Source organism: Helianthus annuus, chromosome 12 (assembly GCF_002127325.2).
Source record: "Helianthus annuus cultivar XRQ/B chromosome 12, HanXRQr2.0-SUNRISE, whole genome shotgun sequence".
NCBI classification, from domain to species: Eukaryota; Viridiplantae; Streptophyta; class Magnoliopsida; order Asterales; family Asteraceae; genus Helianthus; species Helianthus annuus.
Genome location: NC_035444.2, coordinates 104,847,833 through 104,867,449, shown reverse-complemented (window position 1 = coordinate 104,867,449; position 19,617 = coordinate 104,847,833). Strand labels below are relative to the sequence as shown.

At 39.5% G+C, this 19,617-nt stretch overlaps 1 protein-coding gene across 1 annotated transcript; it reads right to left on the bottom strand.

Moving 5' to 3' along the window:
• Positions 1-364: 364 nt before the first annotated feature.
• LOC110892623 (histidine-rich glycoprotein-like) lies at positions 365-1,075 on the bottom strand. The gene has a single exon (XM_022139778.1). It carries the CDS (start codon positions 1,073-1,075, stop codon positions 365-367), a length of 711 nt encoding a protein of 236 aa, XP_021995470.1.
• Between the last annotated feature and the right edge of the window lie 18,542 nt (positions 1,076-19,617).

The window sequence follows — 19,617 nt, the reverse complement described above, 5'->3', positions numbered from 1 at the left end:
CATGTTGAGGAGGAGGAGGCTGCTGATATGGAGGGTATTCATACCCGTGCACCGGATATCCAGTTGGATAGACTGGAGGGTAAGAAGATGGGTAAAGTGCATTGTATTATGCAGCAGAAAGATATGGATCATGGGTTCCATAATCCGATGGGTATCCAGATGGTTTATACCCAGATGAACCTGGGTAAGTCGGCATTGGGTTGTCGAAACCCACTGGCGGTGGCGGTGGTGCGTAAGAAACCGGCGGAGGATCGTTCTCCGGCACCGCGTGTGAGGGTCCACCCATTTGGGGGTCCTCGGGGATAGGAGGGTAAGAACTTGAACCCTGAGGAGAACTAAACCGAGTTCCTCCTCGCACAGAAATTCATGCATTCCTCCTTTGCCTTGGCGGCTCGGGAGGTAGTTGAGGTGGCTGTTGAGGCGGCTCCTCAACAGGAAGAGGTGGAGGTGAAACTGCTTGAAGCTGTGGTTCAACCAAAGGAGGTTGAGCAGGAGAGTTATGGTACGAAGGAGTAAAGTACCAATCATGCGTGGCCATCCTCTCCTGAAATGAATCGGGCCCTGGGTACGGCGATCCCCGAAATGGAGAACCGCTCAAGATACTGATAGGGTAGCCCGGTGTTCCGGTTTGAATTTCTGGGTCCGGGTCGTCGTCCATTTCCATTTTGTGAGGAAAGTGATCCTCAGGTCCCAAAGGGTTATAGCCCAAAAAGTCGTTGACGTAATCATTGGGATTAAACTGGGCTGGAGAGTAGGTAGAATCCGAATGATGAAAGGAATGAGAATGCAAGGAATGATAAGATCGATAGGAATGGTGAGAATCATGCGAATGATGAGAGTCATGGGAGTGTTGTGAATGTTGGGGCTCGTCAGGGACAGGCGACCCGAATGATGGATGGAAAGAGGGGGATGAGCTCAAAGAGTCAGAGTGTCTTGCTGGTTCGTAAGAATGACCCCAATGGTAGCGGGAGTCAGAACTAGAGAATGACACAGATGGGGTGCGTCGATGAGAAGGTCCTGCTGATGGTCCACCTCGCATGGGACCCTTTCCTTTGCCTCTCACTCTTGGTGGCATTGTTTATAATAATTCCTGCCAAAACAAGTAAAACAAAACAAAACAAAATAAAATATAAACAGCAAAGGAAAGTTAAGAATAAATCCTAGGTCATTGGCCTAGACTCGGAAGTCTAAGGAATGTGCTTATTGTGTCATTGAGATTAAACACAAAAGGTTAGTGTTTAATTCACTCAATGTTAGCTCGGATACCAAACTGTCACACCCCGATATTTCCACATATTACCGGTGGGCCCGACGCGGAGTATAATGACGTAGTTGATATCATCATTGTCAATACACACAATATAATAGCACAGCAGAAGGCTGGGTAAATAAACTATTACAAACCATAATGTCTAAGTGTCCGAGTGAAAGAATATACAGACTGGAATGTAATAAGATCCACATGCGGATCATAAAAAGTACGAAGAAACAAAATAACAGACTTCAGCTATCTATGGATTTGCAAGATCCTCTTATGATACCTAATAGCTCCAGCCTATTACGAGAGGTACCTGTCAATTAGTCTTTAAGAAAATACGTCAGTTTACACTAGTAAATACAATTAACTGACTCTTTTGAAAACATTTATGAAAAATTGATTAAAGTGCACATGGCACAAATCTTTTATAACTTGGGACAATTATTTAAAAATAATCTTGTATACAGATTTACATGTTTGTTATACAATTGGGGCCGGTTGGAAGCCGGTCATGATTAACTGACTCACCACTTATAGAACCCACGAAGGAGTTATCCCCAACATGTGGGTTTATATTTTAGCATTTGCATCTGTCAGGTGTATGCTTACACCCCGTGCATAGGTCGTGGCCATTTTCAAATGAAATGAGCCTAGGATATCCAGGACACGGTCGAATTAACCCCCAATGTCTATGTTATCAAACAAAACAGACTAAAACGGGTTATTTAATTTATTAATCACAATCCGATTAAATGATTTCATACCCGACCAAGTGGTATTATTATAATACTATATCACAAGCCCGTATAAGGGAAAATAAGTTAAAAGTATTTACCTAAGCTAATGTGAAAGGTAACTCAGCAGTATAATCCTAAGCTGTATGATGGTACCTTCTACTGGATGCTATTTAATCTGTATAGAAGGTTTAATAACCTATTAGGATGCTAACGGGTCTTTAGTTAAGTCAAAGACTTAGACCGGCTAGCTAGAAAGAAACCTTATGGTTCTAAACGCTAGATTAAGCGGAGACCAGAATAGAATGTGGTTTAGACCCGATAAGCTTGGATCCTTGTATAATATGGGTAAACTAATCACATTCTGGAATTTAAGGATTTAATGATAAGGTTAAACCCGTTTCGGCTACTTTAAGTAAACTAGTCACATAAACCGATCCGAACGCATAAACGCATAACGGTTAACCAAATGAATTATATACTAGTCTTAATTGTTATTATGCTTAAGATATGTTAATACATTAGTAGGAGTAGGATGTTAACATATATGCCCAAAAGTAAGTTAAACCAAGTTAAGTCCCATAAGGGCATTTTGGTAATTTTAATGCTTATAAAAGAGATTTTATAACAAACTGAAGTTCTAGTCCTTTGAAATCAGTAAAAATAATTAATTTATCACATTACATCAGTAAGATATTATACATATGTGAAATTTACTATTTATGACCAAACTATGCCCCGAAAGGGCATTTGGGTCATTTCACATAGGCTTTAAAGGGCATTTTTGGAAACCTGAGTTCATAACATATACCTACTGTAATAATATTCAAATTCGTTTTAAAAATTCAGTAGGTAACAAGTCTTAGATGTTAAATATGGTTTTAAACCACACTATGCACTTAATTAGTGTAAAACTCGCTAATTGACGATAATCAAGATGTTTATATAAATCTGAGGTTTTGATCAGTTTTAAATGCTCAAAATAATTTATTTAATGTATGAAATCAGTAGGAAAAAGTTTGGCATTCAAATTCCTTGTTAATCTCATTTTATGTCTAAAAAGGGTATTATCGTCATTAACCGAATTACACAAGAACTCTATGTTTTAAACAGATAATAATCTGACCAAAAATCTTAAAATTCCTTAAAAATGATATCTTAACAGTAGGTAATGAGTTTTGGTTTAAAATCTAAGTTTAAAGGTGCATTATGCAAGATATCGCAAATTAATCAATAAAAAGCTTCTAATTACGATATCACGCATAACTCCTATTTGGGACCAAGAACTGATGTCAAATTTTTGGGACAAGTCTAAATATCAGTAGCAAAGGTATTTGTCCACTCACATTGCTAAGAATCTCATTTGTGTGTAAAAAGGGCATTTATTGCATTTTTAAGCATATTAACGATCAAGAGCATATAATTCAAACCACTAAGAACCATGCAATATAACTCCAGAGGGTTATACTACTGAGTAATGTGGTCCTATTGGAAGCTAACATGGGAGAATTAAGCTTAAACGGGTCAGGACTGAAAGTCAAAGCAAAAGTCAAGCTTTTGCGACTTTCGGTTATAAACTGACCTTAGACTGTTAATTGTCGGGTTAGGACTGATAAAACATGTTCTAATATTAATTACCAAGTCATTAGAATGTTAAAATATAATTTAGAACCTCTGTTTTATTGAATTGATTCATTGGAAGCAAAAGTCAAGCTTTTGTCAAACTAGTTTGACCCGACAATTAACTAGTCAAACGAGATAATTAGGAGGTGCCCTTTTAAGGGTTAATCACCTACCTTAATATGGTTGTATAACCACTTTCGTTTTGATCAGTGGTTGGACCATATGTGATTAAACCGGAAGTCAAAGCTTAATTACGATAAGTTTGACTTTTCGGTTTTTAAACTAATTAAAAGGACTAAGCAGGTAATAAAACTCTTACTAATGGTCCTTGCAATCTTTTCTACACCTGTAATTCTTCTACTAATCCTTGCAAGCTCCAGAATTGAGTGTTTGAAGGTTGTTTGCAAATGTGTGCATAAGAGTTATGAAGTAGCTCTTCTTACATAGTGTTTTCCAATGTCCCAAGATCATTGCAGCTGTAATAGGACTTCCTAGGATCACCCCAGGTGTCCTAGTGGGTTAATAAAACCATTTTACAGCCCATGGAATCGACACAAACGAGTTTGAGGCGGTGCAACAGCTGAAACCCGCACCTGTCCTCTTTTTTCTGCGCTAGGCACTTTTAGGCGGCCCACGTAAGATCATAAGGGATCTTACGCGGCCCGCGTAGACCTGTTTTACAGGTTAAAACACTTTACAACTTGGCAGCTTTAGTCCCTAGTCATTTAAAACCTTATTTAACCTCACTATTGACATGTAAGGCCCTTGTAGTTAGTTTGTAGAGGCTCAAGGATGTATAAACAAACTTCTTTAGGCTCAGTCTCGTTAACTTTCACTATAAATGCAAGTTTCATCAAGTTGACACTTTTCACCCAAAGTCTTGAAAACTCACTTAACGATCTCGAAACCACGTGAAATTTTTATCACTTATTCTTGAGAGTATATTTGAATATTTCAAAGCCTCGGGTTCGTTAGAAGGTCACTCAGAGGTCAGAATTAACATGTTGACATGTTTAACACTTGTAGTTTTATAATCTTCTGATTATTTTCACAAACGGCTTCTTATATTCAATTAATCACTCGATTAAGAATATATTCTTTACATATGGTCATTCAGAGGCTCAAGTTTGGCATGTTGACACTTTTAGTCCCTTCGCATACATATTTTCACTGTTTGTCAACTTTAGTCCTTCAAACTCAATCTTTCACATATTTAGAGTTTAGGACACGTGTCTATACATACTTGGACACGTTTTTATGTGGTGTTACAGAACTAAACAAGAGTCTGCTTTCCAAACCCTGAAGCATATGCTTTGCAATGCTCCCGTCCTTGCTTTACCCGACGGAAACGATGACTTCGTTGTCTATTGCGATGCCTCGAACCTTGGTCTTGGTTGTGTTCTCATGCAACGGGACAAGGTTATCGCTTACGCGTCTCGTCAGCTCAAGATCCATGAGAAGAACTATACAACCCATGACCTCGAGCTAGGCGCAGTTGATTTTGCATTGAAGATTTAGCGACACTACATGTATGGTACTAAGTGTACGGTCTTCACCGACCATAGGAGCCTACAACATATCTTCAGCCAAAAAGAACTGAATGTGCGTCAACGCCGATGGGTAGAACTTCTCAACGATTACGACTGTGAGATTTGTTGCCATCCTAGCAAAGCAAATGTCGTTGCCGACGCCCTCAGCAGACGAAGCTATTTACATAGCGCTCGTAATGTTCAAGCCCAGCATCATCTTGAAACTCTCATCCGCGAAGCCCAACATGCTTGCTTTACCGAGCGTACTTTGAAGAAGGAAAGGATTCTCAACGATGGAGCCCGGCTAGTAAATAAGTCGAATGGGATATTCCATTATCGGGACCGAATTTGGATCCCTAAGCAGACCGATCTACGACAGATTCTGATGGACGAAGCCAAAAAATCTCGATATTCCATTCATCCCGATGCCGATAAAATGCACCAGGACCTTCGTTACAAGTACTGGTGGCCGGGCATGAAGAAGGATATCGCTCTCTATGTTTCGAAGTGCCTGACTTGCTCGAAAGTTAAGGCTGAGCACCAAAGACCCTCTGGCTTACTCGTCCAACCCGAGATTCCCATGTGGAAGTGGGAGAGTATAGCTATGGACTTCATAACGAAACTTCCACGCATGCCATCAGGTCATGGCAGCTGTCACACCCCGACCACGTGTAACAACAAAACGTGGCGGAAACGTCGGGGAGTGTTGTAACAGAATCATTGTTTCATAACACATGGAAATTTAAATATTGTTTTATTGATTAAATGAACTCGTTGTTCTATTACAATCACATAAGTACAACTACGATCTTCCAAGTTTTAAAGTTGCTAAGGCACGAGTCCATCCTAAATGTAGCATGTATCAACAATCATCTCAAGACAGCACCTGAAACATGTGTAAAAATAGGTACGTCAGCATAAAAATGCCTGTGAGATACATAGGTTTTGGGAAAACGGAGTTCATGACTTATGTTTGAGAAAATGTTTAGTCATGAACTTTGTAAATTTGATTTGTCTTGTAAATCATTTGAAAAACGATAGGATCAGATGATATGTATAAATAAGAGAATAATGTATGGTTAACTGAATAACCATGTAAAATGAGTTTGTATAAGTTAAGTTTGTTTGAAAAACAATGTTTTAAATAAAACGTTTATGGTATATATAAAATATACCTTGGTTTTAAGAAAGTTGAATAAGTAATATATTAAAATATATTTCAGTTCCAATATTGTTAACCCAAGTGTACTAAATAACGCCACGGTATGTAATGCAATGAAAACACTTATATATAAGAAGTACCAGCGGCGTATCTACCATGTTTTCATCACATTACACTCGTTCTGTTATCTAAACACTAACCAAAACCAAATCGTTTGGTAGATAGTATATTAAATATACTTTAGTTGTTCAAAATAATAGTTTTCAGTAGTATATTACAGGTATACCTTGGATTTATAAATAACACATTAAACTATGCTTTAGTTTTGTAAGTAACATATCAGAATATGCTTTGGATGTGATAAATAACATATTAAACTATGTCTTGGTTTGTAAATAACATATCAAAATATGCTTTGGATGATTACAAAATATATGTTGGTTCTGTACAACACCACACATGAGAGTATATCAAACTATACTTTAAAGGTGCGATTTAAGAATTCATTCAGACCTGGTGCATCAAACTACACCTTTGAGACTATAAGGATACCACAAAGGAAATCCCTATTTGGATGGAGAAACAAATTGGTTTCAGACATTCCATGACAACAGGAATGGGGTGTCTACTCCTATAGCGCTATATCATACTACCAATCGGTCTGGTGAACAAAATAAGTACTATTCCAACAATTACTTTTGTATCTTTGAGAAATCAGTGTTTAAACCATAGATAGTCATTTTGTTTGTCAAAAGATAAATACTAACATGTATAATCAATTATACTTTGAAATCATGAAAATAACAGATAGGTACACATGCTTCACCCCAAAATAGTTCAGAAAACAGTAAAAGAGGGGAACTATGTACTCACCTGAGATTGCTTTGGATTCCTTATATAATAACCGGATAATGCTAAAAATCACGGAATATCAACGGCACCTAATAGGTAGCTTATGTTAATATACCGGACCAAATCGGAAGGATCGGACAGTACGCGGGTTCGTAAACCAAACGAGTATGGAGACTCGTGTAATATGGCTTAGCAAAGCCTACATACTAAAATGAAACCTAATCTAAGTGCTTACGGTCCATCACGACCCGTTTAGGTAGCTTATGCTACCCTAACGCGTCGTTCGCGTAGAACGCGTTCGGAACGCCTAACATTGTGACCACACGGTATAACCTCGGAAGGTTATAGCTATGGTCACCAAATGTGTTTGGTCGGGTCCTAATGACCGACCAAATGGGTCGGGTTCGAAAGTATAAGCGATGGTTTAAATCGCTTACCTTACGACCCTATATAAGCACTAAACTAAAAGTGACGAGCTAAGCATGTTAGAACATGCTTAACTAAGTTTAGAAACAGGTTTGGCATCAAAACAAACGGCTTTGATGCCCACGAGTAGTTTGGTTACAAAATATGCAAGAATGCGCATTTTGGCCGAAACTACGACTCGTCACTGAGCCTAAATAACGTGGTAATCAGTAGGTATGGTCACTATGGACCATAACCATCATGATCACGCTCACGTTATGAAGTTCCATGAACTTCACATTGACCAAAAGCTGGTCAATGCAGAAAGTCAACAAAACGTTGACTTTCGGACTCGAAAAGCGAATAAAAGAGCGAAAGAAGACTTACGGAGGGTCCCCGAGTGCTAATCAAGACCAAATAGCTCAGGTATGAAACAATGGTTTCAACTTAGAGCTCTAAGATCTGATTTTGTGAATTTTACACTAAAGGGGGGGGGGGGTATTTATAGGAAAAGTGGAACCGTTAGGATCGTTTTATCGAATATCGTGCCTTGATCTCGTGCGTACATGTGTCCAAGTGGATAAGTTCAGTGAACTTGACCCTTGGCTCTTCGTTGGGTGAAAAGGCATCGCCCCTTGATCGAACGAAAGGCCAGATTCTGCATTAAATGCAAAATCTTCTGTCAGACATGTTCACGCGGCCCGCCTAAAGATTTGGCAAATCTTTACGCGCCCCGCCTAAGGTTCCCAGACCAGAATTTTCAATTTTGGTCCCTGCACTTCAGAAACACGTATTTTGGCCCATTTTTGGCACGTTTAAGCCCCGTTAACCTCATTTCAAGGCTCTAAGATGAAGTTAAAGTGTAGGGGACTTGAAATATGCTTAAAAATATTCCGGATGTCGGTTCGTTTGGCCGTACGATCGCGATGTTCGCTTAATTACGACGGAATGCGCATAAGCGTGAAAGATGATCCAAATGACGCGACGAATGGATTTTTCTCATGCCAAACACTAAGGCATAATATTAGGATGCTTACATAAATTTTTGGATGTCCGGATGTATTCAGAACGTGAGTTATGCGCGAAAGTGCAAACTTATGCACTTTTTGACACTTTTAGTCCCTGAATGATCCAAAAGTTTGTTTTAGCATACCAAACCCCTCAAAGCCTATTTCTAAGCTATGTAAAGGATATATATATGGTATGTTTAACTTATGGACATGTTCCGGAATGTTCGTTACAGTTCAAATTGGCATACTTTCGCAGTTTGTCAAGTTTAGTCCCTGTAAGCGAATTAACTTGTTTTTGCCATACCAAAGCCTTCAAAACTTATTTCTAAGTTATGTAAAGGTTATTTAAGGTATGTTAAGTGTATGATGGTCTCCCGGAGTATTTGTCGCATTAAACTGAGTACGTTTATGCACCAGTTTGCGTATAATTCTCCAGAAAGCGTTGTAGAGTATGAAATTGAACAAGAATTGATATGTGCAAAGCATACACATATTTATACAAATCCCAAGTATGAAATACAATATTTCCTTGGTTTGGCATTTGTTTGATGGTTGAAGTGACACAGGTGTCACAGTCTCCCCTACTTTAGGAAATTTCGTCCCGAAATTTAATTCTAGAGGAAACTCGTGAGGACAGCTGTGAAGGTTTCGCCTTATAATAGATCCATTGAACCCTTAGGTAAAACTCTGGGCCATGTTAGGATTCTTAGCGAATTTGTTAACCCTCAGAGTGAATTCCTTGAAATAGTAAAACATGAAATTTTGAACTACTGATTGACGAACGTTTCTTATGAAGGCTTATCATAGGAAAACTTGGTGTGTGATTGAGATCAGAATTGGGGGAGTGTGAGAATAAATGACATTGGTCGAGGTCCGAGACTTCTCCCGTATCATTATTCTTGTCACTAGGTCTTAACACATGATGAAACTTCCTGTGGTTCCTGTGCACTGAATTCCATAGTTATGTAGGCCTCCATAATTACGTAATTCCTTGCACAGTCCGCACAGTCCATTTCATAATCCGTAGGAAAAATTACTTGAATAAATATGAAGCGATTTGACTAGACCACCAAAGGATCCTTTTAATTCGATCAACGAACGATCTTTTTAACTAGATCAACACATGATCTTCTTAACTAGACCGTCGTATGATCTCTTTAAATAGACCGCTTAAGGGATCATTTTTATATCATCACATGATATTTCTAATCAGATTTTCAAAATCAATCTGTTTAAGCAGACCTTTCAAGAGGTTCCAATTATAGAATAATACTTTATAACCCGAGGGACTTAACTACACTGTTGAAATCCATTAAGGGTTTAAAATAGTATCTTTGGATATCCCATTATGAATCTCTCGTATGAAGATATGAAAGATTCTATGAGGATTTGGATGGATCACATACAACCACAAAACATGTAAGAAAATACATAAGCACAAATTTAGTTAACTTGATTCTTTATTTTGTTATCCTTAGGTATGGATATTAAGGCACACTAGGAATCCAACCCATGGATTTCATTTGGCACTTTAACGATTTATGAAGATCTATCTATAAAGATAGAGGGATTCTCAATAAGTGTTTGACTTTGTTTCTTAAAAGAAACGAGAGTTTAAGGTTCTTGGGGAGATCACAAGTGATCATAATATGACAGAACCATACGAGTAGTTTGTCGTTAGGCTGACATCATAAAGTTGCATCAAGCATTCACACAAACGCATAAATTTTGTAGAAATAAAAACAACAAGTCTTTATTTATGTAACAACGGAATTGTCTTGAAGTGTCAAAAGATAGCAACTAAGGAAATACAAAACACTAATTGTTCACTGCTGCATCATTGTTCATGTTTGCCTCATTGATGTTGAACACTCGTCCACGCGCTGGAGGTATGTTAACAAGCCTTGGGCAATTGTTCCTGTAGTGGGTAAGGTCACCACAGTTATAACATGACCCTGGAGGGAACCGTGCTTGAACAGCAGCAGGGTTTGCAGCAGCTTGATTTGCATAATGACAAACATTGATCAAATGTCCCAACCGCCCACAGTGGGTACATTTGTGACACTGCTCTTGCTCTAGATGATGACGGTTGCATTTGTTACACAACGGTGCAGTACCAACATAGTTTTGTCTTTTACGAGGTTGTGTTGGCTGGTTTGGTGCAACTTGTTTGTCTTGAGCAGTTACAGCGTAGCTTTGAGAGGCTTTGCGCTTTTTCTTCTTGGGCACTTCAGCACTTTCTTCCTTTGTTTCCACATGAGCAGTCTTGTCAGATGGTCTTAAGTCGCCCTTCCGAAACAGCTTGTGCTTCCTGATTTGGGATTCAGTCAGAGTGGCAGCCAATTCAATGGCTTGTCTGACAGTAGTAGGGTTGCTGCCAGTAACGATGTCCTGAACTACGTCAGGAAGCCCATCAATGTATTTCTCAATCGCCTTATCCAGAGGCGTAACCATAGTAGGGCATAACAAGCTCAATTCCTCATAGCGATCAGTATAGGCTCGATGTTCCCCACTGTCTTGCTTTAAATCATCAAATTCCCTTTCTAGAGCCCTAAGCTCATGACGAGGACAGAACTCCTTCATCATAAGAGCCCTAAGCTCGGCCCAAGTCTGTGCTAATGCAACCTCTGCACCGCGGTCTCTCATAACCCCGTTCCACCATGTAAGAGCCCTCTTCTGAAACACACTCGAAGAAAACTCGACCTTGCGATTTTCAGGACACTGAACGTGACGGAAAGTATTCTCAATGCTCTCGAACCATTGAAGAAGACCAGTTGCTCCCTCAGAACCATTGAACTTGAGCGGTTTAGCTGAGTTAAAAATCTTGAAATTGCATGGAGCATTATTGTTGTTGATGGCTTGAGTTATTTGAGCATAAAGAATTGGGAAGGCAGCTGCCATTTGTTGCGCGATGATTTCCGCCAGTTCGGCATTCGCCATCTGATTGTCGCGTCGAGGAGGCATTCTAAAAGAGGAAACATGAGAGGAAACGAGTGAGAGAATTAGGCGAAAAGAATGAGATGAAACAAATCTGATGAAAGCAAGGATAGTGGCCGTCTGTCTGTTACTACAAAGCAACAAACGACCTGGTGATTAATCAAAGCAAACAGGTCAAAAATAATGTATCGCGAAGACATGCTCGCCTATAAGTGGACACTCACCCCAAGAGTTCCCAGGTAAGAGTGACTGGTCCGATTATGTGGATTTGTACGAACACTCTAGCCTTAGACAGAAAACTCAGGGTACAGGCACCCACCCTTCCAGTTTGCATGTGTTCACAATATTTAGACCAACTTTGACGAGAGTTTTGAAAATTCAAAGGGGTTCAAAACCTTATAACAGAGGGTTCAAAACCTAGAAATCAATCATCCTAGAACAGATGATTAGTTTTCAAAGCGGTTTTGAAATTTATGTTCTTGTTGGGGTCGTCGCCTAAGGATAGGTGACAATATTGTTTTATGACTAAACGCAAGTAAACTCGCGTTAGGGTCCTAGGAAGGTTATAGACTAGGTCAAAGCATTACTAATAACCTAATTCCCTATAACCATGAGCTCTGATACCAACTTTTCTGTCACACCCCGACCACGTGTAACAACAAAACGTGGCGGAAACGTCGGGGAGTGTTGTAACAGAATCATTGTTTCATAACACATGGAAATTTAAATATTGTTTTATTGATTAAATGAACTCGTTGTTCTATTACAATCACATAAGTACAACTACGATCTTCCAAGTTTTAAAGTTGCTAAGGCACGAGTCCATCCTAAATGTAGCATGTATCAACAATCATCTCAAGACAGCACCTGAAACATGTGTAAAAATAGGTACGTCAGCATAAAAATGCCTGTGAGATACATAGGTTTTGGGAAAACGGAGTTCATGACTTATGTTTGAGAAAATGTTTAGTCATGAACTTTGTAAATTTGATTTGTCTTGTAAATCATTTGAAAAACGATAGGATCAGATGATATGTATAAATAAGAGAATAATGTATGGTTAACTGAATAACCATGTAAAATGAGTTTGTATAAGTTAAGTTTGTTTGAAAAACAATGTTTTAAATAAAACGTTTATGGTATATATAAAATATACCTTGGTTTTAAGAAAGTTGAATAAGTAATATATTAAAATATATTTCAGTTCCAATATTGTTAACCCAAGTGTACTAAATAACGCCACGGTATGTAATGCAATGAAAACACTTATATATAAGAAGTACCAGCGGCGTATCTACCATGTTTTCATCACATTACACTCGTTCTGTTATCTAAACACTAACCAAAACCAAATCGTTTGGTAGATAGTATATTAAATATACTTTAGTTGTTCAAAATAATAGTTTTCAGTAGTATATTACAGGTATACCTTGGATTTATAAATAACACATTAAACTATGCTTTAGTTTTGTAAGTAACATATCAGAATATGCTTTGGATGTGATAAATAACATATTAAACTATGTCTTGGTTTGTAAATAACATATCAAAATATGCTTTGGATGATTACAAAATATATGTTGGTTCTGTACAACACCACACATGAGAGTATATCAAACTATACTTTAAAGGTGCGATTTAAGAATTCATTCAGACCTGGTGCATCAAACTACACCTTTGAGACTATAAGGATACCACAAAGGAAATCCCTATTTGGATGGAGAAACAAATTGGTTTCAGACATTCCATGACAACAGGAATGGGGTGTCTACTCCTATAGCGCTATATCATACTACCAATCGGTCTGGTGAACAAAATAAGTACTATTCCAACAATTACTTTTGTATCTTTGAGAAATCAGTGTTTAAACCATAGATAGTCATTTTGTTTGTCAAAAGATAAATACTAACATGTATAATCAATTATACTTTGAAATCATGAAAATAACAGATAGGTACACATGCTTCACCCCAAAACAGTTCAGAAAACAGTAAAAGAGGGGAACTATGTACTCACCTGAGATTGCTTTGGATTCCTTATATAATAACCGGATAATGCTAAAAATCACGGAATATCAACGGCACCTAATAGGTAGCTTATGTTAATATACCGGACCAAATCGGAAGGATCGGACAGTACGCGGGTTCGTAAACCAAACGAGTATGGAGACTCGTGTAATATGGCTTAGCAAAGCCTACATACTAAAATGAAACCTAATCTAAGTGCTTACGGTCCATCACGACCCGTTTAGGTAGCTTATGCTACCCTAACGCGTCGTTCGCGTAGAACGCGTTCGGAACGCCTAACATTGTGACCACACGGTATAACCTCGGAAGGTTATAGCTATGGTCACCAAATGTGTTTGGTCGGGTCCTAATGACCGACCAAATGGGTCGGGTTCGAAAGTATAAGCGATGGTTTAAATCGCTTACCTTACGACCCTATATAAGCACTAAACTAAAAGTGACGAGCTAAGCATGTTAGAACATGCTTAACTAAGTTTAGAAACAGGTTTGGCATCAAAACAAACGGCTTTGATGCCCACGAGTAGTTTGGTTACAAAATACGCAAGAATGCGCATTTTGGCCGAAACTACGACTCGTCACTGAGCCTAAATAACGTGGTAATCAGTAGGTATGGTCACTATGGACCATAACCATCGTGATCACGCTCACGTTATGAAGTTCCATGAACTTCACATTGACCAAAAGCTGGTCAATGCAGAAAGTCAACAAAACGTTGACTTTCGGACTCGAAAAGCGAATAAAAGAGCGAAAGAAGACTTACGGAGGGTCCCCGAGTGCTAATCAAGACCAAATAGCTCAGGTATGAAACAATGGTTTCAACTTAGAGCTCTAAGATCTGATTTTGTGAATTTTACACTAAAGGGGGGGGGGTATTTATAGGAAAAGTGGAACCGTTAGGATCGTTTTATCGAATATCGTGCCTTGATCTCGTGCGTACATGTGTCCAAGTGGATAAGTTCAGTGAACTTGACCCTTGGCTCTTCGTTGGGTGAAAAGGCATCGCCCCTTGATCGAACGAAAGGCCAGATTCTGCATTAAATGCAAAATCTTCTGTCAGACATGTTCACGCGGCCCGCCTAAAGATTTGGCAAATCTTTACGCGCCCCGCCTAAGGTTCCCAGACCAGAATTTTCAATTTTGGTCCCTGCACTTCAGAAACACGTATTTTGGCCCATTTTTGGCACGTTTAAGCCCCGTTAACCTCATTTCAAGGCTCTAAGATGAAGTTAAAGTGTAGGGGACTTGAAATATGCTCAAAAATATTCCGGATGTCGGTTCGTTTGGCCGTACGATCGCGATGTTCGCTTAATTACGACGGAATGCGCATAAGCGTGAAAGATGATCCAAATGACGCGACGAATGGATTTTTCTCATGCCAAACACTAAGGCATAATATTAGGATGCTTACATAAATTTTTGGATGTCCGGATGTATTCAGAACGTGAGTTATGCGCGAAAGTGCAAACTTATGCACTTTTTGACACTTTTAGTCCCTGAATGATCCAAAAGTTTGTTTTAGCATACCAAACCCCTCAAAGCCTATTTCTAAGCTATGTAAAGGATATATATGGTATGTTTAACTTATGGACATGTTCCGGAATGTTCGTTACAGTTCAAATTGGCATACTTTCGCAGTTTGTCAAGTTTAGTCCCTGTAAGCGAATTAACTTGTTTTTGCCATACCAAAGCCTTCAAAACTTATTTCTAAGTTATGTAAAGGTTATTTAAGGTATGTTAAGTGTATGATGGTCTCCCGGAGTATTTGTCGCATTAAACTGAGTACGTTTATGCACCAGTTTGCGTATAATTCTCCAGAAAGCGTTGTAGAGTATGAAATTGAACAAGAATTGATATGTGCAAAGCATACACATATTTATACAAATCCCAAGAATGAAATACAATATTTCCTTGGTTTGGCATTTGTTTGATGGTTGAAGTGACACAGGTGTCACAGCAGCATCTGGGTTGTCGTTGACCGCTTGACCAAATCTGCTCATTTTCTGCCAATACGAGAAGACTACAAGTTAGGAAAATTAGCCCGAATCTACACCAATGAGATCATTTATCGACATGGGACGCCTCGCGTCATCATCTCTGACCATGATGGTCGGTTTACCTCGCGTCTTTGGGAAACGTTTCAATCTGCTCTCGGTACTACGCTTAATCTAAGCACCGCTTTTCATCCCCAAACCGACAGTCAGACTGAAAGAACGATTCGTACCCTTGAAGACATGATCCGTTCATGTGTTATAGATTTCGGTGGTAATTGGGACGCATACTTACCTTTAGTCGAATTCTCGTACAATAACAGTTATCATTCCAGCATTCAAATCGCACCGTTTGAGGCATTATACGGGAGAAAATGTCGCTCGCCTATTGTATGGCCCGATATCGGTGACTCGCAAATAACCGGTCCTGAGCTACTGCAAGAAACGACTGACAAAATCCTCCAAATTCGAGACAATTTGCTGAAAGCTCGGAGTCGTCAGAAAAGTTACGCCGATAGACGACGCAAGCCCCTTGAATTTGATGTTGGCGACCATGTACTCCTAAAGGTATCACCTTGGACGGGTGTGGTCAAATTCGACAAGAAAGGAAAGCTCGCGCCTCGATACCTTGGACCCTTTAAGATTCTAGAAAGGATTAGAAAAGTGGCCTACAGACTCGAACTACCGGAGGAACTTAGCAATGTCCACCCGACTTTCCATGTCTCAAATCTCAGAAAGTGCCTGGCTGAGCATGATTTGTATGTACCACTTGATGATCTTCAAGTGAACGAAACACTACACTTCGTGGAGAAGCCTGTCGAGATCATGGACCGACAAACTAAGCAGCTCAGACGCTCACGCATTCCCATTGTGAAGGTCCGATGGGAAGGCAAACGCGGCGCAGAGTTCACTTGGGAACTCGAAAGCGACATGAAGGTGAAGTACCCACAGTTGTTTGTTATGGCTAAATCCTAATTTTGGGACGAAATTCCCTTAACTGGGGGAGGCTGTAACACCCCGTGTTTCAAAAGTCAAAGTCAATGTCAAGATTGAAGTCAAAGGAAGAAAAGATTGCTAATTGCGATCTGTCACTCCTTGCTCAATTATTGTTTTGACTTCTTTGACTTGTAGATAATCTATTTATTTTTATTGCATTAGTTGTATTATGTGGGGTACTTATTAATAATCAAGGTTTAATCGCTATTTATCGCATGTTTTATCGCTTATCGCATCGCAATCGCATTCGCAACCCGAATTATGTGTTCTGGATATTGTTTTACATGTGTGTGCTATTTACGTGTTACTTGTGCATGTTTATTTATGTTTATGTTGTGGTGATTAATCGAAACACAATCGCAACGCTATCGCGATCGAATCGCAAACGCTAAACGCAACTTACTTGGGATGATTGTATGTTAGATATAGTAGTGGGGATTAATGGATAATTCTATCGCATCGCTCGAAGCAATGCAAACCTCAACGCACAAAACGAAACGCCGAAACTCAAGTCGTCGGAGCCACTCGATCGAGTGACAACTCGATCGGATGGCCATCCGAACGGAATGCATCCGATCGGATTGCCACCCGATCGGATAGCCATCCGATCGGTGACCCACCCGATCCTATGCACTTTCCTTTTTGGGAAACCCTATAAATACCTCCAACTGTCACATCACTTGATGTGACAGCTCCTCTCACTCGACTCAGTCGCTCTCAAGCTCCTTTCTCTCGATTTCTCGGGATTCTTGTAAGTTTCAACCTAAATCTTGTTCTTTAATGATCTACACGCACTCCTTCACCTTTCTCTCTTTTGAATCTTAACCTTTAACCGTGAAATCACTAGATTTAAGGGTTCTAGGATGATGTCATCATGGGGTTCTTATGAACTTCATGTTTTGGCTTCAATCCACGAAGAATAACTTAGATCTGAATGATTTCCACATGGATAAACAAAGATCTTACATAGATCTGAACATATTCATGGTGAAAAGGATTGAAAGATGGTTTTCTAACTTCCTTTCAACTCTTTTACACTCAATGCACTCAAAACTAATAGAATCGGAGCTCGTTCTGATCTTCTACTCTTTCTTAGTATTGTGTCAATTCAAGATCTGTGTTCTATCAACGAGACAACCGATCTCGGGTTAAACACGAACCATCATCTCGAACGTCTGACCGACTGGACTAGGGTGATTCCTACCCGATCGGATCGCCTGGGTGTTGATAGGGTTCTGTTGTTGGCACGATGTCATACCATCTCGAGAAAACCGCAAAACTTTCAAAACAATCAAGTGACAAGACGATCAGGCCGCCGGACGGATTGCCGTCCGATCGGATTGCCGTCCGATCGGATTGCCGTCCGGTTGGATTGCCATCTGATCGGATTGCCACCCAATCGGACAGCCGTCCGATCGGCTTGCACTTGGTTCCCCACTTAAACTATATTTCAACTTTTCAAGGTTATGAACGTCGAACGGATTGCCGATGTGATGTTTGATACTTCAACACTTAAACAATTTTCAGCATGATCAGTGCATTATCAGTTCTAACGGATTGCCACCCGATCGGTAGACCATCCGATCGTGTGAAAACACTGCTGTGAACTTGTTCTCTGAGAAATACCTCGCTGAACGTATCGTCACCCGATCGAACCGTCGTTCGATCGATCGACCTGAAGGGTAGAGATACTTCTCTGTTTTCAAAATGCTACAACGAAACTTCAAAAGACAAACCATCATACACAAACACATCCTCACCAAACGAGATGACAATCCAATCGAATGTCCATCCGATCGGATGACCATCCAAACGGATTGTCATCCGATCGACTGGCCATCCGATCGGATTGCCATTCGATCGGATTACCATCCGACACTTGGTATTATTGCACCGTTTTACGCGCCGCTCATCGTTTTACTATCGTTAACTGTCCAGGCTAATCTTTCTCAGTGCTCCCTTCAATCCTAGAGCGTGTTTACTTGTTAAACACAATCTGTGAGTATACTCGAACCCTTTTTGCTCTACGCACTTTTGGGTGTTACATACGTTATCTATATTCAAATCACATCAATCACACAACGCAAACACTATTTATACGCTAACCGCTATTGCATGTTATATGTGACTTGATGAATGCCTGTTTGTTATGTTTACACATTGATTGTTGTCTACCTGCCTTAGCAACGATAGTACTATAGTTTGGACTCAGCACCTGTTTACTCAAGGTTTGTTAAGGATATTACTTCACGTGTTCGCAGTGGTGAACATGTGATGCGCACTCGATACTCGCAGTCAAATCGCAGTCATTGGTATTGATAGAATCTTTGTCGATAACTTACATGCTTCACATTATACGTTGTACATGCTGGTTATGTGTAAACTATTTCGAACTCCATTATGCTATTATCAAACTTGTATGCTCACCTTTACACAAGGTGTATGGACCTTTATTTTAACGTATGTGACAGGTGTTTAGGATGCTATCTGCTAGGATGCTTGCTTTGGGTGAATCAAGTTAGGGGTCTAGTTATGTCATGCTTAAATCTGAGTCGTCGAAGCAGTATTCGTTATTCGGACAATTATTTGTAATAACTGTTTTTATTTGGATATGTTGTGGTATGGGACATGATGTTTAATTATCTGGTAATGAATAGTTGTTATGGATACTCATGGACAATTTGTTTCGCTCAGTGCCATGCCCCGATGTTTCCGCCATCGGTTGGGGTGTGACATTACCTAGAGTATATAAACTAGTTGTATCACCCCGTGTTACCGAATGTCAAAGTCAAAGTCAAGATTGACTCCTTTGACCATAGCTAGTCTATTTTATGTTTGCGATTACATTAGTTGTATTATGTGGAGTAAGTGTTGTTAATCAAAGTAATCGAATGTTCGAATCGATGCGAAACGCTAAACGACTGTGAATAGTAGGAAGTAACAATGCGATGAAGTCAATTAATCAATAATCGAGCTAATCTAATCTTCATCGAACTCGAGACTCGAATTACGCGAATTCTGGTGTTAGTATACGTGTGTGTGTGCCTTATGTGTTACTTGTGCATGTTTACTTTATGTTATGTGTGGTAATCAATC

Coding starts and splice junctions, on each gene's coding strand:
- LOC110892623 (XM_022139778.1), bottom strand. CDS start 1,075: ATGCCACCAAGAGTGAGAGGCAAAGGAAAGGGTCCCATGCGAGGTGGA.